The 23486-nt window shown below is 38.8% G+C and overlaps 1 protein-coding gene across 1 annotated transcript; it reads left to right on the top strand.

Moving 5' to 3' along the window:
• Positions 1 to 503: 503 nt before the first annotated feature.
• On the top strand, positions 504 to 22653 carry LOC118818147 (extracellular calcium-sensing receptor-like). Its single transcript, XM_036585298.1, has 7 exons — positions 504 to 534; positions 17164 to 17383; positions 17512 to 17803; positions 17906 to 18706; positions 18934 to 19164; positions 19718 to 19841; positions 21632 to 22653. Exons 2-7 carry the CDS (start codon positions 17166 to 17168, stop codon positions 22528 to 22530), a joined length of 2565 nt encoding a protein of 854 aa, XP_036441191.1. The 5' UTR covers positions 504 to 534; positions 17164 to 17165; the 3' UTR covers positions 22531 to 22653.
• Positions 22654 to 23486: the final 833 nt, after the last annotated feature.

The raw sequence follows: 23486 nt of genomic DNA on the forward strand, positions 1-23486 counted from the left end.
GTATTGTTCTGGGGCGCTCATGCTTGAGGAGTTTGTTTTGGCGCAAGAGTGACTTCCCTTAATAAATCTGAGCCCCACTTGAAATGGAGCTCATACAAGCAGAGATAATGAGGCTGAGGCCTGAGGCAGCTCTGATAAATCAATTTTACAGCCGTTTCTCATGCGCACGGTAATCTACTGTGGCAAAAGTCTGATTCACCACCTCAAAAATCTTCCTCCGCTGCCAAAATAATCCACAGGCCGACTTGGCTATTCACTAGGGTGCCTATACTAATTTAGGAGTAACAGGTTGCCAATTAGGCCTAGATTATTACAGGACTAATGCAGGTGGCAGCTGCTTTGACTCTGAGCGATCTCCCTCTGGTAAAGTGACAAAACAGGGAGATTTTTGTTATTTGAGATGACGCATTTGGGCGTGTGCACACGTGCTCTGTTTACCGATATAAAACGAGCTCAATTAGCAGCGGTGAACTTTTGAGTCTTCCTCTTCGTCAGTTATTTCCGTGGATGGGTGCAGGCAGACGGTCCGATAAGGTGAGTTTTGACCCAGACGAGATTTGTTTGTCTTTTAAATGGCAGAAAAAGGGGGAAATCCATGCCACTTCTTTCTTTAAGGTTAAGGGCTGTTGAAAAATAGCCTGTTTTTGTTCTGTCCTTTTCTGTTTTGGGCATTAGTATTTCAAAAATTTGACTTAGTGTCTTGGCATAATGACTTACTTTCTCAAAATATTGACTTAGTATTTCAAGACAATGACCTACAATGTCGAACATGATGACATATTTTCTGGAAATGTTAATTTAATATCTCAAAATCAGTCATTTTCTTAAAATTTTGCATAGTATCTTAAAATAGTGACTTATTTTCTCAAAAGAATTACTATGTCAAAACAAGGGTTGTTGAAAAATGGGCTGTTTTTGTTCTCTCCTCTGTTTCGGGCATTAGTATATCAAAAATTTGACTTAAAGTCTCGATATAGTAACTTACTTTCTCAAAATATTGACTTAGTATTTTTAAGACAATGACCTACAATGTTGAAAATTATGACATATTTTCATGGAAATATTAATTTAGTATCTCAAAATCAGTAATTGTCTTATATTTTGCATAGTATCTTGAAATAATGACATATTTTCTCAAAAGAACGACTTACTATGTCATAATAATGACGTGTGTTTTTGGAAATATTAAATTAGAATCTCAAAATGACTTACTTAACCTTTATTTGGCTCATGTTGAATTATTTTTTTTATAAAATATTAATTCAAAATGCTTTGACTTAATAGAATTCTCAAAATCAGCTTAATGGAATTTAACACATTTAAATTAAAATTGACAGTAGTCAATTTCAATTTCAATTTCAATTTGACAGTAGGAAGCAAAAATGTCAAGAAACTAAGTCATTATTTCAACATAGTGAGTCAATATTTAAAGAAAATGTCATATTTTAACGGAAGTCAGACTAAGAAAATAAGTCATTTTTATGACACCAAGTCAAACTTTCAAAAAAAAAAAAAGGCTACACTATTCTTACACTAAGTCATTAGTCAGTAATTTAATGTTTTGGGAAAACATTATTTCAAGATACTATGTTGAGAATTTTACATACTTCTACCAGAAACAGGAAAAATGACAGGAATAGGTGTTCATACTGTTGCCATTGAAGGGGCCTAAAGAATTGTATGTGGGCTACAAAAGCATGTAGGTGCAATATATGTAGAATTAACATTTAAAAAATAATACAAACTCTTTTTACAGCACCACTTACCAGCAAGCTTTTCCATAAAGCTGTTTTCCTGATTTAATAAATATATATATATATATATATATATATATATATATATATATATATATATATATATATATATAATGATCCTATACAAATTCAAAGTAGTCCTGAGGTGCCATTTAGAAAAGCTCACCTGAATGTAGCTGCTCCAGTCTGAATTAGTGGGGTTAACTAGTGCCTCTCAGTCCAGCCTGACCACCATCACCCAAGCTAATTGAGTTTGTATGATGTATTTCAATATTTTAGCGTTTATTTTCAGTGTTGCTGTGTGTTCACTTGCGTCTGTTTAAAGGATTAAACAGACTCACTTACATTACAGCCAACATCATAAAAATGTTGAGCTGATCAGATCTCATCAACTGGGCATAATCTTTGAAAAAATTGCTGGCTTTCTACTTTGACCCCCCATATATGCAAGCTTTGATTTTGATTGATTTTTTTGTTTTTTGGAAGCCACAAAACATGAAATAGTATAAAGTTTTTATATCTACATTTTTTGTGGGATGGATTTTGGGGGAAAATGTTGAAATATTGCAACTAAGGGTTTTAAAATTTTCACTTATGATGTGAACAAAGTTTAAATTTATCTGATATTAGTGAGTCTATCACACAAAAATGTACATATTCATTATTTTATATATAAGTAATACATTTAACATATTAAATGATTGTATAAATTTGTATGTTAAACATTTAATAGGGAAACCTACACAAATCCTGAAGCTTCATGTATTCCCTGCACCAAAACACATTACCCACCTCACAAAGGTGGATTATATATTATCAAATCAGGTGTGGTGTGACGCAAAATAGTACAAATTATATGGGGAAGTCGAGTAGTGGATTAAAAAGGAGTAAATAGGACCATCGTGTGAAAAACCATAAAACGTGGTGAAAATTTAGACCCATGGTTACATAATATGTTTATCACTGAACATGTTAGATGTTAAAAAACCAAACACATCCACAAACATCACAGATCAGTTTCATGAATGATAGAGTTTGCTCCAAAACACAGAGCAAGTGTGTTTGTACACTGCAAAAAAATAGCATCTTATCAAGTAAAATTGTTAAATATGGTCAATAAATTTAATATTTGTTCTATTTAGATTGTAGCAAGTCTAATTTAACCCTTCTAGGCAGTTTTTAAGTAATTTTATTAGTAAAATGATCTCACTATATTGGCATATAATTTTGCATGTTTTAAGAAATGTGCTTGAAACCAGCAAAATTATCTACCAGTATAGTGAGATAATTTTACATAATAAATTACCTAAACAAGTAAATAGTGTCTAGAAATAAGCTAGATCATCTTATAATAAGTGCACAACCATCTCAAAACGGGAGATATTAGACATATCGACTAGATTTAAGATCATTAAACTGGACAAGATGCCATTTTTTGCAGTGTAAAAGGTAAACATGTGGTTTGGTATGTTGTGAAATTCAGAATATTGTATTTTTCCACCACAGATGATACTTTGAAAAAGTTTACAGTCTTGACTTGACATTGAGTTAGAAGTAGGCCTAAACAGAACGCTCTTACGATTTGGCGACAGAAGCTTTCTGAGGGTTAATAGAATGTTTGAAAAATTTAGTACATTTAGCAAAAACAGGAGAAATTAGGACTGTTAAAATCATGTAAAAATTATGGTAATGCAAATATAAAATACGCTAGGAAAAACATTTGTCCGTAAGAGTCAATAAAGGAAATTTTGGTGTCATTTTAGCAGCCAAACCAAAGTAAACTCTAATCAAAATGTTATTGTTTTCATAAAAAATATTGGTCCCACTTTATATTAAGTGTCTCTAATAACTGTAGTTATATATGAACTACATATGCAAAAATATTGTAACTACTAATGAACTGCCCACTTATTTTAAAGTGTAACTTTAACACTACACTACAGGAAATTTCCCGTGTAGTTGTTATATAAGTACAGTGTAATTACATAATGGTAATACAGAATGGTATTAATCAATGGTTACCTTGCCACAACACTGTTATTCCACAGTTATTATGTAAAACATAAATGTAAAATTATGCCAAACATACTTCCTTTTACTGCTGGAAAATACTTCTGATCTGTAGTGTATTAAAAAGATACACTTGTGTAATTACACAGGCTGTACTTCTGTAATCCATCTGTAACACTGACTAAATCATCGGTAGACATTGTTGTTGCATATGTTATTCATGTGTAACTACACAGTTATAGAGACCCTTAATATAAAGTGGGTCCAAAATATTTTAATATCAAACCACAGTAAGTGAAAAGCAGTGGAAAGATTTGGCTGTTTTGCAAAACATGTTAATCAAACCTCTCGAAATTTGAAGATTAGGCCAGAGTGGCTCGCCTGAGGAATTCAAAATTGAGATATTACTTTCATGTTGACATGCAGTGGCCCCAAAAGTATTTGAACACTTTAACCTTTTAACCACTGCTAATCTTTCAAGATCTTGAGGTTTACCTCATAAAATGTTTAACAAAATGATATATGTTTGAGAAAAAAACACTTTTAGCACAACATCAAACTGAGGGAAGACCCTTTCTGGAGAAAGCCTGGAGAAGAATTCCATCCAGACTGCAGGAAGTAAAGCACAGAGGTGGAAAAACCTCCAAGTCTAGGGCTGTTTTTCTTACAGCAGTGTCAGTGAGCTTGTGTTCATTAATGGGATCATGAATGCAGAAATATACTGAGACATTTTAGATGAAAACCAAACAAAGTCCTCAAAGAAATAACGATCTGAAACACATCCGCCAACTTTTGAAGGAATAATTTGCCTTCAAAAATGATGAGTCTGTCATTTTGTTGCTTAGTTGTCCAAATAGTTTTTGGGGCCAATGTATGTACGCATACTTATATACTACAGAACACACATTTACACAAAGTCATTCAGAGTGGTTTGGTGTGAAACACTCTGTTCTAGAAACACTTACTCAGTCAGAATTGTTCACAGTGGTGGTGATAGGAACCAGACGTCTGAAGAGTTGAACACTTCAGAAAGTTCCCTGGATGGATTTGCTGCCTGATGCCTGAGATGTTGCTTTACATAGTATTAAGACATGAATTTTGCCTAAAGAGGTATATATTTAAAAGCCGTATATGGTGGAGTGATACCTGCAGCGTGTTGTAAGGAAAAATAGTCCTTAAACAAAACTTGTTTTTTTCAGATTTACCTCTATTTTATCATCAACATTACATACAAGTTAGAAATAAAGGTTTTGTCCAGATACATTTTTGTTCATCAGGGTACAAACAATGCAAATGTGCCCTCAAAGGTACAACAGTGGTTTTAAGGTTCATTTGTGAACCATTAATACATTTTTCCAGGTGAAAAGTACAGATTTGTACCTTTTCATAACTGAATGTTTTAAAACAGAACAATAAAATTAAAGCCTGGAGACGAGACGGGGTGTGTGGAGTCAGTGCAACTTAGAAAATATAATTTTAATGGATTATATTATCAGTTTACATTGATTTTGAGTATTAAAAATATCTGATATTAAATATGCAATTCGATTTGTATTTAAAAATAAAGGCTTTCTTGCTGTGTATCAGAGTTTTAGCACTCAGTCTGAATCCAAGAGGACAGAAAATCAATAAAAAACATGTCCATCTTATGCTAATTGTTTATTTTCACTCATAATAACACACAGACACTCACGGACACTCCAGACTAACAATTTCTAAAAAGGTTTCTGAGGTGCAACTTGTTTTCAAGATCTCTATATGCAAAAAAATGCTAAATTTAGCAGGTGCTAGGTCAATTTTTGATCAAAAATGACTCAAATGCATACAGATATTAAATTTCTGTTAGCATTCACATCAAACAATAGCATATCAGAGCAGCCCAGGGTCTCCTGAAAATAACATCATATAGCCTGTGTGACTGTCACATGTAAATACTTCATAATTGCAATTATAATTGTAATTGACCCAAAAAATACCAAAAAAATCCCCAAACTTTTAGGTTTCTAAGGGTTAAGTAAAAATAACTCAACAAAAATGCAGGTAACTTACAAAATTAAACTTTATTGATTTGTTTTTTTTGGCGAAGGCAGAAAGCTCCAATGATCATTTCTTGTTTCAGAGCTAAACAAAGCCATGTAATGGACACAATGCAGTTATCTTCCCTGACTAAAGGTACTGAGATGACTGAGATGTACCCTTGCGGGTACCACCCCAGTGACAAGAGGGGCACTGCCCCAGTGACAGATTCAGGCCTTATTTTATGAGAGTGTATGAAACTCTGAAGACATGCATAGGTATTTTTGGATAGTAAATAAAATGGCCATATTTGTGTTGTAGACATGGTGACCCCTGGTTCATATCACCACCACTGTAAAGACATCTGAGTCTGTACGTTTCTCTATATCAGACCACTCTGAATGACTCTGCTTACATCTCAGTGAGTGAATTATATACGGAATTTGTCTCAATGGAATTTCTCTTTAATGATTTAATACTGTGGATGAGCGTTTGCCAGCAGCGCAATGGGAACAGGTTATTGAGGGTTGACGTGATGTTGGATTAATGGATGAGTGATTAGTAATTATGGGCTCTGGTGATAAACAGCATAATGACTAACATGTTTGTTCCAGTAATTCTTTATTAAATGATACAGCTCTTTTTTCTTTTTTGCTTGTTTCAATAATAGAACAGGCAATTCATACTGACATTGTTATTGTAACACGCAAATGAGCAGTTTCCTGTTATTATGTCATTCTCATGATACAGTAAATTACCTAATAATGAAAAAACAAAAACAAAAAAAACTTTGAGAATTCGTTTGCAAAAACAGAGATCTCCAGTTTTATGAATGTTCATAAATCATGTTTTTTTTATGGTGCCTTTCAGGTCATATCTATCAAACTGCTGTTGTTATTTTGACAATATGCAGGCAAAACGTTAGGTCACTTCCAGCCTTCATAACTTCAGAACGGTTTAAGATACAAACATGATACTCATATCAAGACATTCAGCAGACCCGCCCCTAAGTAGCTCATGTGACCTCATCGAGCTGTGACATCAGCATCAGTGAGTAATTGGGCTCAGAAAATCACCTAAAATCCTAATATTATTGCTCTGCTGTTGGGCTTCATGTTCCAATAAAGGGTTAAAACAGCGACATGATTCACACATCAGATCATCGTCAGACTCTGCTTCACCATCCAGAGTGATTTCATCCACCTGTGACCGTCCATCAGCCAGAGATCCAGCTCCAAAATCACACACAACCCACTCACTACTGTTATATTACATCTCTGCTTTTAGCCTTCATATTATAAACAAAGGGTTTTCAGTTTATGTTGATTTTGTGTATTTAAAATATCTGATATTAAATATGCAGCTCAATTTGTAATTAAAAATAAAGCCTTTCTTACAGAAAATCAATAAAAAACATGTCCATCTTATGCTAATTGTTTATTTTCACTCATAATAACCAACAGAATGAATCACCATCAAAATTATTGCACTTTCAGCTTACAGACACTCCAGACTAACAATTTCTAAAAAGGTTTCTGAGGTGCAACTTGTTTTCAAGATCTCTATATGCAAAAAAATGCTAAATTTAGCAGGTGCTAGGTCAATTTTTGATCAAAAATGACTCAAATGCATACAGATATTAAATTTCTGTTGGCATTCACATCAAACAATAGCATATCAGAGCAGCCCAGGGTCTCCTGAAAATAACATCATATAGCCTGTGTGACTGTCACATGTAAATACTTGCAATATAATTGCAATTATAATTGTAATTGACCCAAAAATACCAAAAAAAAATCCCCAAACTTTTAGGTTTCTAAGGGTTAAGTAAAAATAACTCAACAGAAATGCAGGTAACTTACAAAATTAAACTTTATTGATTTGACAGGAAGCTCCAATGGTCATTTCTTGTTTCACAGCTAAACAAAGCCATGTAATGGACACAAGCTTCTTTTAAGTACAATATTTAATATTCTTAAAGATAAAAAAGTAGGTAAAAAGCTGAAAATTGCAAAAAAACAGCTCATTAATGAGCAACATTAAACATCTATATGATCAGACTTTGGAAAATCCTAAGGCTGGATCTCAAATGGCTCACTGCTCCCTCTATAGTGCACTATGTGAGTTATGAAATTTTGGCTTTTACACCCAAATATTGGTCCTTATGCACACGGCTGAATCCAGAATGGTTCTCTGTTAGACACACTGAGCTCTGTTTAGACATACAGCACTTTGTAGGGGGAAGGGGGGCAATTTTGAGATTCTGCCTAAATTAGTTATGTTGCATCACCTGGCCTGAATACTGCGCACTGATTCGCTGATCGGATTTATCAGGTTGTGCTCAAGAACAGCACTGGCGTTTGACTGTTTCTGCTGTAAAATGTGCTCCTGCAATGCCTTGACAATGAACAATAACGGCCTTTGGGACGTATTTAAGGTTCAGAATGTGCCGTGTGTTAGAATAACTCACCACAGTCAGCTCGTTTTTGAAGTGAACTCTTCACAGGTAAACTCTTAAAAAGATGCTGTTTAAGGGTTTTTAAGTAAATAAAATGAGTCAACAAAATGCAGGTAACTTACAAAATTGACCAGGGTATATTTTGGTTGGTCCATCTGAATTTACATGACCAAATCATAAGGCAAATTATTCAGTAACTGCATGAAATAACAGATTTTTTTTTTTTTTTTGTAAAAGTTCCCCTCAAATTAGCACACATATTGCTATATGCTTACAATTTACTGCTGAAAGCCAAAAATCTTAGACGCTCTTCGTATTATTTTATAAAATTAATTTTACAGAGCAGATCACTGAAGAGACGCCATCTGTTTATAGTTTATAGCTCAGATTTGTGGAAAAATGGGTCAACATTTAGTAGAAAAAACAAAATTGTGAGTTTTATTATAAGGGTTTAAAATTACATCACCCATCTATTCGTCTGGAAAGACGACAGTCACAGCTCTCATACGACCCCCACCTTTAGAATGTAGCTTATGAAATATGAAAGTTATGAAGAATATGACGAAGTGCATTTTGGAACCACTGGTGGTCCCAAGGAGTTGAAAAGGTTAAACTTTATTGATTTTGTTTTATTTCAGTTTTGTTTTTTTGGCAAAACCAGATAACGCCAACGGTCATTTCATGTTTCAGAGTTACAAGTTTCTTTTAAGTGGAATATATAACTTTCTTTAACAAAAAAATGGTTCTTCAAGAGTTCTTTAGTAAATAAAATGAGTCAACAAAATGCCGGTAACTTCCAAAATGAATCTTTATTGTTTTTTTTTATTATTATTATTTAAATTTTGTTTTAAATGGTCATTTTTTGTTTCATATTTCATGTTTCAAAGAAAATGAATCTATTTACAACCATGAGTTCTATATAGAACCATTGCATGCTTAAATGGTTCTTTGCATGGTGGAATCGTTCTTCAGATTGATGGTGAATGTGTTGTATATGGTTCTATGTAGAACCTTTTGGAAATGGTTTTGTATAACACCAAAGAGAGTTCTTCTTCTTCTGTTACAAGCTTGACATCATGGCAATAGAAGAACCCTTTGTGGTGCTATGTAGAACCATACATAGATAACCATAGATATCAATCTGGAAAAACATTTCACCATGCAAAGAACCATTTAAGCAAGAAATTGTTCTATGTAGAACTCATGGTCCTAAATAGAAACATTCCCTTTACTGAAGAGCCCTTGAAGAACCATCTCTTTTAAGAAGTGTAGCCCAACTTCTTGTTCTTTCATGATCCGCAGGCTCGCTCTGTGATGTTCTCCAGGGCTTATTTTCTTATCGTGCTCTTTTTTCCTATATACTACAATCTGTCCAAAAACAATCCTCTTTCCATGTAAAGGCATTAATCAGAAAAGCAGAATCAAATTTACTTTACTCAGTGGACAAATAGGGACATTAGCTCTTCAGCATGGTCTTTGCTGTCCTTTGAGAAACCGTGAGAAACATCAGCTTGGAGGTTCTTCGTCCACCCTGTTGAGAACCAACAACAGTGGTTAGAGGATAAAGGATTGATGATAAATCACACATCAAGTGATGAGCAGTTGGAGACCTACAGTAGTCAGCACTCTCAGCGGCTGCTATTCTCAAACACTGACAGCGAATTCTCTATTCAGCCTGTTCTGAGAGATAAAAGGGCCGAGGCTGTTGCAATTGCACCGCTGAGTGAGGCACTTAACCTAAAAATAACTCATACCGGACTGACCTTGCGTTTTAACCTCTGAGGAAAACATGTCACCGGCGAAAACACCAGCGCAAAATGCGAGTGGGTGCCGTTTCAGTGGGGTGCGAATTTCCATCTGATTTACATTTCTGCCTGTGTGCTATTTTGCTTGTTGGAGAAAAGTGCTCTGCCGCTGACACGGTACTGAGTTTATGCCTCGCATATGTGAGCAAGAGCAAACAAACGACAGACCAAAGCTAACTTTTCCCCAACACACCTCAAATGCAGCAATGTTAGTGCAAGCAGACTTGCCTTTTGAGGACACATTGTGCTGCACTGAAGGTACAAATAAGAAGCTGAAGGCTTTTTTCACCCATTTTCTTAAAATGTCTGCGTAATTACAGGGTTAAGATGTAAACAAAGTCATTCGGAGTGGTTTGACGTGAAAAGCTCCATTCTAGAGAAACTAGAGTCAGAGTGGTGGTGATAGGAACCAGACGTCTTATATAACACAAAGTGGTTATAAATACACTGCCTGATGATTGGGATTGTGCTTTATGATAGCACTGAGATGAGATTTTTTTTTTTTAAACATGTTTTTAAAAGGGGCGGCACGGTGGTGCAGTGGGTAGCACTGTTGCCTCACAGCAAGAAGGGCCTGGGTTTGATTCCCGGCCGGGTGACCAGGGTCATTTCTGTGTGGACTTTGCCTGTTCTCCCCGTGTCTGCGTGGGTTTCCTCCCACGGTCCAAAGACATGCAGTCAGGCTGATTGGACAGGCTAAATTGCCCCTAGGTGTGACTGTGTATGTCTGTCTGTCTGCCCTGCGATGGACTGGCGACCTGTCCAGGGTGTATCCTGCCTTCCGCCCAATGACAGCTGGGATAGGCTCCAGCACCCCAGCGCGACCCAGAGGGATAAGCGGTTTAGATGATGTATGTATGTTTGTAAAGGCCATACATGGCAGAAAGGTACATGCAGGGCATTGTGGGCCAAAATAGTTCCCAAAGAAAACTTCCTTTTGTCAGATTTTTCACTATTTTACCCTCAACATTTCATGAAGACACATTCAGGTGGTTTTGGACGGTAAATAAAATGGCTATATTTGTGTTGTAGACATTGGACCCTCTGGTTCCTATCAGCACCACTGCAAAGAAATCAAAGTCTGTAAGTTTCTCTACAATGAGCCATTTCACATCAGACCACTCTGAATGACTTTGCTTACATCTCAGCCACCGATTGATGCTATTTTCACTAAATCGACAGAATTCCCATTTAAAATGGACATGCATAAACCCCAAACCGTGCAGCATACGGGCCAGATGCTAAATTTAGAATGCATTTGTTTAGGTATTTCTAACAAAAGTGTATCATTTCATTAAGAAAATATTTTTTTCCATTATATTGGAGTTTTTAAGTAATATTTTGCCATTACATTTTAATAATTAAAACGGTTTACAGTTCCCTTTGTGCACTAACCTAGCAGAAGACAAAGTAGAGGACCACCACACAGCCCACGATCCAGCCCACTAGCAGCAGAATAGGCAACAGCAAAGCGGGGGAGTCCTGAGTAGCAGCTACATGGGGCAAAAATGTAGTTTAATTTAATTTCATTTACATGCATGTTAATTATCTATCTAACATTCAAAACAAAAATACATTTCAAATAAGTACACAGTGCAGGAAAAGGTACATTACATTCACTTCCTCAAGGTCAAGGTGTGTACAGCACTCAAAGGTAGATTTAGGACACTCTCCAAATGCAAAATCTGTCGTGTTCATTTCTTGCCTTCCAAGCTACAGTCGTCTTTTATTCTTTTGTAGCTGTGAGAAAAGTTAACCGGCGATAATGACCAGGTTTACTAACTGAGACTTATAATTCATCATTCATTCATCATCGTTAACCGCTTGATCCAGATAGGGTCGCAGTAGCAGCTGGGAGAGCAGAGAATCCCAGACAGCCCTGTCCCCCGCAACTTCCGCCAGCTCATTCTGGGGGACGCTGAGCCGCTCCCAGGCCAATTTGGAGATATAATCCTCCAGCAGGTCCTAGGACGACCTCTGGGTTTCATCCCATTAGGCTGTGCCTCGTACACCCAAACCTGGAGGCGTCCAGGGGGCATCCCGATCAGATGCCTGAATGACCTTAACTGGCTCCTCTCAATGTGGAGGAGTAGCTGCTCTTCTCTAAGTCCCTCCTGAATGACTGAGCTCCTCACACTATCAAGTAGAGCCACCCTGCAAAGAAAGTTTATTTCCACCGCATCTCATTCTTTTGGTCATTACTCACAGTTCATGACCATAGGTGAGGGTCAGGATGTAGACCGACCGGTAAACAGAGAGGTTGCCTTATGGCTCAGCTCCCTCTTCACCACTACAGTCCGGTACAGTGAGTGCATTACTGCTGCCGACTGTCCCAACCTGCAGCCGATCTCACAATCCCTCTTCACATCACTCGTGAACAAGACCCCGAGACACATTATACTGTACATGCCGGCATAAATGTGATTCAAAACCATCTGAACATTAAGCTTGGCCAACAATGATATATGATATATGATAAATATGTAATTCAACCAGGGGTGTCCAAACTTTTGCATATGTCTATGTGTCTTATTCATACAGCACCTCTCAAAAGATAATGTTATAGATTAGGTCTACCTTCTCAAGCTAAATTGACCCCTAGTTAAAGCCACAGTACAAGCTTTGCTGTAAGCTAGTGAAGCAGGATTGGCCTACCTTTTGGGCCCATTCTTCTGTGCTGGTCAGTCAATGGACACAGAGATGTAAGAGTCCATAATAATGATGCATATCCCTCCCGGCAGTATTAAATATGGGACTTCTAAACACTGTCCCTAATGTCCTTGTTTAATTCCCAAAATGTGCCTCACTGCTCAGGGGGATGCTATATCCTATGATCACACACACACACACACACACACACACACACACACACACACACACACACAGTGAGGCCAAGTGGAAAAGCCTTGCTCAGGGGAGCAGTCTTGTGCCAGGCTGGCGGCTTGTCCATCAGCTGTTTGTCAGTGTACACATGTGTCCAAACATGTGAGTATTCACCTGAAGAGGCTCATATTACGAGATAACTCAATAACTCAAGACTGTATCACTGATTATATCACAAAACATAGAAGCCCTTGTGTTGTAGGGTCAGCTATCAAGGCCTAAATAGGCATCTGTTCACATTTAACAGATACATTCAGCACAGTGCAAAAGTCAGAGACCACCCTTCATTATTTTAATTTCTACTCAAAGTGGCAAATAAGAAATCCGCAGATATTTTTCCACACCTCAAAAGTTCAGTCTGAGAAGCTGGTTGCATTTTCTGCTTCTTGCTATGTAAGTAATCCTAAATACATTAGTGATGTTGAGGTCTGGACTTTGCACATTGTCCATTTCCTTTTCTGAGTAACAGCTTCTTGACAACTACACGTCCTTTTCAGACCCAGGGCGTAGAGCTGACGCCTGACAGTGGAAAGATGGTGGATTTTTTTAGGTTTAAGCAAGAATGGAGCTTAATATTCTCCAAAGATGAAAGCTTTAAATAGGTTTTAGTCAATTTTAGTGGTCTCCCAAGCCTTGCATGGTTGTTAGGAGTCTTGTTTTCCTTTATATCTTTAATTTTTTTTTTGATTTGATGTTTTTTATCACCTATTTTCCTCTTTCCTCCTTCTTACGTAAGCGGATCTCCTGAAAATGAGTAACTTAATGGCAGTTTGCATGGGAAATTCAGTAAATGAAAGGTGGTCTCTGATTTTTGCACAGTGCTGAATGATGTCTGAATGCAATTGTATATCAGTGTGTGTGAGAGGCTGTTAATGCATCGCTCAGTTGGGGGAGGGTTGCAGTCTCAGCTGTGCAGAGCCCAAGGGCTCATCCTCATCCTTCCCCCAGGGGAGGCTCCTCCAGCTGGGCTTTAGTCTGCACTCCCTGTGGGAAGTCAACTAGCAGTGAATAGTTGAACAGGGGCCAATGTTTTTACTCAATAACAGCAATCAGGGGTACAAATTCGGTCTGACAAGAAGGTCGGACCTTCAAGGGTACATCTCAGTACCTTTAGTCAGGGAACATAATTGTACCATAATCCATTGAAAATATATTTTCTAAGTTGTATTGTCTCCACACACCCACGTCTCGTCTCCAGGCTTTAATTTTATTGTTCTGTTTTTAAAACATCGGTTATGAAAAGGTACTAATTGTGCTTTTTCACTGGGAAAAACTCATTTAAGGTACTGAATTGGACCTTTAAACCACTGTTGTACCTTTGACGTTGTTTGTACTTTGATGAACAATAAACTGTACCTGCACAGAACCCTTGTTTCTAACAGTGTTTTTAGTATAGATATTCTATTTTAGTGAAAGTAAAGTTTCAATTAAGCCTAAAAATTTTAGCAAAATAGCTCAATAATGATGAATGTGATGATAATTAAGCTCAAATAAGAAGTTAATAACTAATGGCATAAGCCAGCATAGAATCAGTATTATATTGTAAATATAGTATTATAAGTATTGTACATATGTGTTGAAAATAATGGCATTCAGAAAACACAAGCAGGGCAGGTTAGTTATGTGCCATTATTTATGCACAGGCCACATTTTAAGGTTACGTTTTTTTCCTAATATGTCAAATTTGGCAAATAACTAGTAATTTTATATTGAAATGTGTAGAAATTTGTTCTGTACACTGTGACAAATAAAGGTACTGTGCAGGTATATTTTTGTTCATCAAGGTACAAGCAATGTAAATGTGCCCTCAAAGGTACAACAGTGGTTGTGAAGTCCAATTCTGTACCTTAAATAAGTTTTATTTGGGCCACTTCATAATCTAATGTTTAAAAACAGAACAACAAAATAAAAAGCCGGGAGACGAGACGGGGTGTGTGGAGTCAATACAACATAGATAATATAATTTCAATGGATTATGGTACAAATATTTTCCCTGACTAGAGGTACTGAAATGTACCCTTGAGGGTACCACCCCTGTGACAAGAGGGGCACTGCCCCAGTGACAGTTTTATATCTTTTTTCTAGAGTGTAGAGAATTTATTTGCACTAAATCAACAAAACATGAAATTGGCCAGCAGCCCCCAAACATTTACATTTGACTGTAAAGCAGAAAATGACTTGTCAAATTCAGAGATCGAGCTTCAGGCTGGATTGCAATTTCCGACTGAACATGTGTGAATGTGAAAGGAGTCTGTGAAAGGAATCTGGCATTGTCCAGAGCTGTTCTTTCACCTTTTGCCTTTATGGCTAAAAATAAATGGAAGTAAGTTTGTTATGAAAGCAGCTCTCCACACAAAATGAACTCAAGTGGAGATCAATGGAGAGCACAGTTAGTGTGCACTTGCCTGTGAGAGCACTACAATCAGCAGCGTCATTTTCTGCAACAGAAAAGCAAGCTAAAGAAAGACCTGAACCTTCTTCCTTTTTTTTCTTCCTCTTATCTTTCCTGTTCAGACGGGTCCTACTTCATTTGTGGTGCCATAGTTAGGACCCTGCACTCTGGGGCTAAACCTTTCTTCTTAGATGAGAAGGTCATCTACCTTCTTGCCTCTTATGAACTCTTGACAGATTGCTTCATTATATGACAAGATCTCAAGTGGTCTCATGGGGCCAGACATTATCGTCTAACGAGAATACAAGTCTGGGGTACTGGGTTGTGGCAAATGGTGTTCACCCCATCTAAAGCATGCCCCAAAATTCTTTAGTTAGTGTTCTTTTAGCGTCCAGAGTACAATCAACAATACGAAGTACAAGCTATCTAGCACAATGCCGTTGTTACCTAACAGAACCCTTGCAGAGGGAAGGTTGCTGAAGGTCATTTTCAGCCATGCTAACTTACGTTACATCCTTGAGCTAATGACAGGCTCACTGTCTGTCAGACAATGTTGACAAGCACACCATTGACCCCTGCTTTCTTCTCAAGACATGGGATTGGTTTAGAAATGTCCCACTCAATCTTGTCCCTATCTTCAGTCGACATTCCCACCCATATTTTGCCCAGAAGATGGTGTCTGGCCCAGTGCAGGCCTAGCATCAGTAGGTCATTTACTGCAATGCCCCACTTGCCAGTCATGCCCCACTAAACGCACTGCAGTGTATATATGCTTCTCTAGTGTCAAAAAACAACAAAATAGAAAGTGAAATAGGCTTCTGTGATTAAGAATGCTTTCAGAGAGCAAAACGCCATTATATCCTATGGCAGGACATGGGTTCTGCTTGTTCTGCCGTGGGTCCTCGATCAAGGATGGAGGTGAAAAAAGTTCAGCACATAAGCTCTGCTGGTTAAATGTCACTTTTTAAGAGACAGTCAAAAAAAGATTGTGGGTAAAATTGAACTGGAAAGAACAATCGGGACTGTACAGTGTGCGATTACAAAAATTTTCAGCTCATAGATATTAACATTATTTACTGGCATACCGTTCTCTACATTGCTACCATTGAGGTTTGCAAAAAGACCTTGAGAAACAGTTTACTTTAATGTAGAAATTTGATGTGTCTCTCTGCTCGCTGGTTGTGGTGCTGATTCGCTTCTGAATAATATGTAGCTCTTGTTTTTTGAGCCTTTTCACCGTTTACATATGTCCCTGCTCATGACTTAATTCTGCCCCAGGCTTGGCCCAGTGAGACTAGCTCTCAAGCTGAAATCATGCATGCTGCAATGGTCCTGTGTGTTTGTGTGTGTGAACTGGAGGAGAACCCGTTGAGGACTATCGAGATTATGTGCTCACAGCTCAGGAAAACAGACCGATTAACCCTGATGTCACAGTGATTGTTTAATTTGGTTTAATTGTCTCTATTTTCCCGGTGGGCTAAGATCAAAGAGCACTGAAAACATACACCCACAAATACGTACAACCTGCTAATCATAAATGCCCAAACATCAGATTCGCCATCTGTATGAACCCCGACATTACAGATAAAGAAGTACATGTGAAGGTTAGTCCACTTGTATAACTTGCATAACTTGTATTTCTGTACATATGATGCATATAATACATTTTTGCTTAGTTGTTGTTGTGGGCCTGGAAAATTGCTCCACCAGGACTTCTCCCAATTATATTTTTTTGCTCTGGGCAAATTTACTACTTTAAATTGGAGCTACATCTCCATCCTCTCTCTCTCTCTGAGCCCCTTATCTCCTCTTCCTTTCACTCACCATTACTGTCCTCTCCTCAAGTGATGGCTACAGATGCATGGCTGTGGACACTGGGGCTCCTCGCTGGGCCGGTCTGGGTGCACTCCCTGGGACTCTCCTGTGCTCTGCAGAGCAGGTCAATATCCGGGAGCCTGTATAAGGAGGGAGACGTGATTATTGGGGGTTTGTTTCCTGTTCACTTTGAAGGTCCCGAACCCGATCACACATTCACACAAAGAGTACAGGCAGGGCGCTGTCAAAGGTGGGTATAGACCGACTTGGTTTTCTTGCAGATATTCTCTTTATAATTTTATATTTGCTTAATTTACCAAAGCTGCTTAAACCTTTCTCCTGATGCAACCTCAAAATGTTCCTCTCTTTCTGGGTCAGTGCTGACTTGCGCTCATACCACTGGCTCCAGACAATGATCTTCACTGTGGAAGAAATCAACCGGGACCCAGCCCTGTTGCCCAATCTGACTCTGGGCTACCTTGCTGCAGACACCTGTCTGACTGAGCGCAGCACTCTGAGTGCCGCACTGTCACTAGTGACAGGGCAGGAGGAAACAGTGTCCTGGGAACAGTGTACTGAGGCTCCCAACGTGCCGGTCATAATTGGTGATGCCCGTTCCTCTGCTTCTATAGTAGTGGCTGAAACACTTGGTGTTTTTGGCATCCCCATGGTAAATGGCAAACATATTTTGTTAATTTGTTCATCTTTATTATCCACCTGACCCAAGGATGGGAGTACTGACTGTTGATCTGTTTGTTTTCCTCTGCTCCAGGTTAGCTACTTTGCTTCCTGTGCATGTCTCAGTGACCGCACCAGGTACCCTACCTTCTTGCGCACAGTTCCAAGTGATGCCTTTCAAGCTAAAGCCATGGCTAGGCTCCTGCGCTTGATGGGCTGGTCCTGGGTTGGGGTTATCTCTGGAGATGATGCATATGGCAAAAGTGGTGTGCAGCTACTGCTGCAGGAACTAGAAGGATCAGATGTGTGCGTGGACTACATCGAGGTCATCCCCAAATCTTTTGCACCGAACAGGATCAGGCGAATTGTAGAAAGAATCCAGAGCTCCAAGGCTCGGGTGGTGGTGACCTTTGCCATCAGCCCAGACATGGAGGTCTTGTTGAGGGAAGTGGTGAAGCAGAATGTGACTGACAGGCAGTGGATTGCCACTGAAGCCTGGAGCACCTCCAGCCAGCACTCTGCTTTGAGTGGAACCTGCTTGGCAGGCACCCTTGGCTTCGCCCTGCGGAAGGTTGACATCAAGGGTTTGGGCTCCTATCTGGCCCAACTGGGCTCTGACATACACCGAAAGGAACCACTGGTACAGAATGTTTTGGAGGAACTGTTTGGGTGCAGATTTGGGGAGGAAACTCAGTCAGGATCACTAAGATCTCTTTGCCCAGGCTTGGAGAAAGTGGAAGAACGGGAGGAGATCTACTCTGACATCAACTATAATGTGTATAAGGCTGTGTATGCTATTGCAAATGCTATTCAGAATATGTTGACCTGTCAGCCTGGCAAAGGACCTTTTGGGAATGGGGAGTGTCCTGATATTAAACCGATTAGACCCAAACAGGTAAAGGGAAAAAAAAAAAAACATTGACCTTAAAGTCTTTTTTTCCACATAAGGATTCCCAATTCCAGTTCTGGTGACTCCATTATTGCATATTTTTGTCTTTTCCCTACTTTACTCATTAGACCCAATCTATGAGGAGCTTTTTAATTGGTGCCAGGACTGGGATAGGGAACCTTCTCATATTTTTCAACTTGTAGTATGTAATTAATTGGACTGTTTGTTTACAGCTTCTGTACTACCTCAAGGCAGTAAAGTTCACAACACCAGTGGGTGAGCCAGTCTATTTTGATGAAAATGGGGACCCATCTGCCTCATACGACATAATTAACTGGCACATGGGGGCTGAAGGAAAAATGGAGTTTGTCCAGGTTGGGCAATTTGATGCAGCAAGAGGACCAGAGCAAGATTTTCAGCTGGACCTCAGAAAAGTGGTCTGGGGTGGCGGCTGGGATGATGAGGTAAGAATGCAGAGGACAGTTCCATGTAACACATTTCAAACGACTGGCAAAAAAGACTCAAAATAAACAGAGAACAATAGTTTGAGGTTTCTGCAGCATAGCACGTCACTCACACTTCGTTGCGAAGGGTCTTGTATTTATATAGACACATTGTTCACATATTCAGAGCTCTAGTGGGAACAGCAGAGCTGCGCTGTGGTTTTGAGTCAGGGAGAGGGCAACCCATCAGCAAGCAAAGAGTTGGTTGTATTGAACTGGCCTACACATAACAAAGCCATGATATGAGGGTACTGTGTGGTGAGGAAACCTAATTATCATCTCTGTTTGGGAAATAGATAGCATCCTAGCGTAGAGTGCCTGCAGATGTGGGAGAGGGTGTTCTGTACTCACAAGCCTGTGTGTGCATGTCTGTTGATCTTACACATGAAAGAAGTTGCATATCTCATTCTTGTGGAGCTAAATAAAGCAATCTGTCCTGGTCTCCTCTGGTGCACCTGTCTGCACTGGGAATGTTTCTGTGAAGCTGATGGAAACTTCTTCTTTTGCGATCGAGGTGCCGGTGTCTGTGTGCAGTGAGAGCTGTCCCCCGGGCACCAGGAAGGCTGTGCAGAAAGGAAAGCCAGTCTGCTGCTATGACTGTATACCATGCGCAACAGGGGAGATCAGCAATGCTACAGGTACAGTACAACCACCTTGAAAAAGGGAGAAGTTTATGGGTCTTGGTTTTTGCTTGTCATCTCTCACCCTCTTTACAGAACATCTGACCCCATTTATCAGAGGGGATTCTATTCATTTAAAAAAGTCTTTGCATGAGTCAATGGGTGAGATGTAAACAAAGTCATTTGGAGTGGTTTAATGTATAATGGTTCATTGTAGAGACTTGTAGAGAGGTGTTGATGCGAACCAGTGGTTGTGATGTCCTCACTGTGAGTATAGCTTTACTATGCAACACAACCTGTGAGGGTACAAGTCTCCTGAGATTCTAGATGTGATGTTGATGATGGCAAAATAGTGGTAAATCTGAAAAAAACTGCCTTACAACACTCTGCAGGTACCTCTGTGCCATGAATGCATTTAAAAAAATAAGTTTTAGGCCAAACCCTTACCTAAAACTATTACAAAGTACAAATATTATGTACTTGAGTAAAAGATGTGATCTTTGTAATAAATATGTAATCTTTGTAAACTATTATATGATTAAGTATTGATTAAGTGTAAGGTTAAGTCTCCTAAATAGAACTTGTTTATCAAAAAATATAATATAATGATGTCTACAATAAATCGAAGTACTTATACTTTTGATACTTAGTACTTAGTACTTTTGTGCTTGTGTGTACAAACGAGTACATCTAGTTTTAGAGTGCATCTACTTTTGCTCAAGTACAGAACTGTTGTATTTTGTCCCCGGACTATCGTAGTGTCTCAGGCATTAGGCAACATATACGTAAGCAGTGAGCTTTTAGAAGCTTTAAACTCTTCAGATGCCTGGTTCCATGGTAGCTTCACCACTATGAATAATTATGAACTCTGTAAGTATTTTTTTTTCTAGAACAGAGCAGTCAAACCCCTCTGAATGACATTGATTACACTTTAACCAGCATATATATTTAATTATGAAGAAATAAAAAAAAAAAATCCCCTTTAATTCAAGGTAAAACTTAATAACTGGCCCTAATAAACAGCAAACTGATCATTACCTAATAGTTTGTTAATGAATGTTAATCATTATATAACAGTTCTATATACATTCATAAATGGTACAATTTGACTAGCCATTTCTTTAGTGACATAAAAATAATCAATAATTATTTAGAATTGTGTCCTGTTTGATACACAGTAACTTGCCACTCCTTCACATTTAGTTATCTACCACATTATATCTATACACTAACATATAGGTACAATACAATAATCTCTCTCTCTCTCTCTCTCTCTCTCTCTCAAAATATTATTACAAATGTCTTTATAACTTCATTAAAAATATATGCTTAAATCATTCATACAATAGTATATAGATACTGTATATAATAGATAATATATAAGTACAATACAATCTCTCTCTCTCCCTCTGACTCTATATGTAAACTTTATTGCAAATATCTCTTTATGAATACATTATAAAAATATACACTTAAATATAAGACATTTATGTAAAGCGCTCACAGTACTTGAATTATTCATGTGTCAGTAAATGGTTAATAATTCAAATGGTGGCACTTTTTAATGCACAAGTAACAATAGTATAATCATTGCATTGTTAGCATCAACAAACTATTTGGTAATGATTAAGTTGTAATTATAAATTGTTACCAAACTCAATTAAAATTGCCATTTTTTAAGTTGTATCAACAAAGAAAAGCATCAGATAATAAACATCTGACACATGCAATTAGGTTTGATTTACAAAAACAGTTTAACTGAAATGTAAACATGTCCATTTTCAATTGTTGCAACTGTTTCCCTCCAGACTCAACAGAATGCATCAAATGTCCAGAGCGGTTCTGGTCCAACACTGACCGGACAGAGTGCATCCCGATGTTGGTAGAGTTCCTGTCCTTTCAAGATAACATGGGCATCATCCTCTCTGTGCTGTCTGTTGCTGGGGCAGTCCTTACCATAAGCGTCCTGGGTGCCTTTTTCCACCACAGAGACACCCCCTTAGTCCGTGCCAACAACTCAGAGCTGAGCTTCCTGTTGCTGCTGTCACTTACACTGTGTTTCCTGTGTGCGCTGGCTTTCATTGGCCGGCCGGTGCCATGGTCCTGCATGCTGCGCCATACGCTGTTTGGGATCAGTTTTGTGGTGTGCCTGGCCTGTGTTCTCAGTAAGACAGTGGTGGTCCTGGTTGCCTTCAGAGCAACTCTGCCTGGCTCAAACGTAATGAGGTACTTCGGCCCTGGTCAGCAGAGGGCAGGTATCTTCGTCTGCACACTGGTGCAGGTGGGCATCTGTGTGCTGTGGGTGGCACTTGCTCCACCTTTGCCTACAGAAACTGCAGGAGGTGAGCTTGGAGCTCGAGTGGTGCTGCTCTGTGCGGTGGGCTCGGTCGTGTGCTTCTCCTTGGTGTTGGGCTACATCGGTCTGCTGGCTGCCATCTGCTTCCTGCTGGCCTTCTTCGCCCGGAAGCTTCCAGACAATTTTAATGAGGCCAAATTCATCACCTTCAGCATGCTGATCTTCTGTGCAGTGTGGATCGCCTTTGTGCCAGCATACGTCAGCTCTCCGGGGAAGTACACCGTGGCTGTGGAGGTCTTTGCTATCCTGGCCTCCAGTTACGGCCTTCTACTGTGCATCTTTGCCCCAAAGTGTTACATAATACTACTCAGACCAGAGAGGAACACAAAAAAGAACATGATGGCCAAATAGAGGACTTTTACACAAAGACTTTGACTTTGTCTTTATACTTCTAGAGCTGTGAATATAGAGGTTTGCAAGACAGTCATCATTTATTTATACATGACTATTTCCAACCTTCCTGCCTTTCACCCATTGACCACTGGGATAGGCTCCAGCTCCCCCCACGACCCAGAAGGATAAGTGGCTTAGAAAATGTGTGTGTGTGTGTGTGTGTGTGTGTGTGTGTGTGTATTTCCAACCTCTCTTAATCCTTTAGAATTAAACAGGCTGTTTACTGTGCTTTTATATATCGTCCCTGTCAGAAGCTCATATTGTCTTTTTTTTTAACATAATTTAAAGATGCTGGGGGCAGCACTGTGGGGCAGTGGGTAGCGCAGTTGTTTCCCAGCAAGAAGGGCCTGGGTTTGATTCCCCTGCTGGATAACCAGGGTCATTTCTGTGTGGAGTTTGCATGTTTCACCCCGTGTTTGTGTGGGGTTCCTCCTACAGTCCAAAGACATGCAGTTCAGCCAGATGGAGATGCTAAACTGCCCTTAGGTGTCAAAGTGTGTGTCTGCCCTGTGATGGTCTGGTTCCATTGACTTACATCAAAAGTGAAGTACTTTTTCTTTCCTCCTCCTGTAAAGTCGTCATTTTGGAGATTCTGACAGCGATGATATGCAAATGGGCTCTGTTCTGATTGGCTGCCCTGAATTGTGCCTCATTCAACACTCCTTGTAACCTCAGTGTGAAGAGGCGGAGCTTAAACACTGCCGGCTGAACAACAATGAAGGCAAAACAGACTTATGGACTGTCACATATGGACTGTATAGACTATAGACTGAATGCCATGGTGTAAAACTTCAATTACGTTTACATAATATATATATATATATATATATATATATATATATATATATATATATATATATGTGTATATATATATATATATGTGTATATATATATATATATATATATGTATATAT

This window comes from Colossoma macropomum, unplaced genomic scaffold (genome assembly GCF_904425465.1).
Source record: "Colossoma macropomum unplaced genomic scaffold, Colossoma_macropomum, whole genome shotgun sequence".
NCBI classification, from domain to species: domain Eukaryota; kingdom Metazoa; phylum Chordata; class Actinopteri; order Characiformes; family Serrasalmidae; genus Colossoma; species Colossoma macropomum.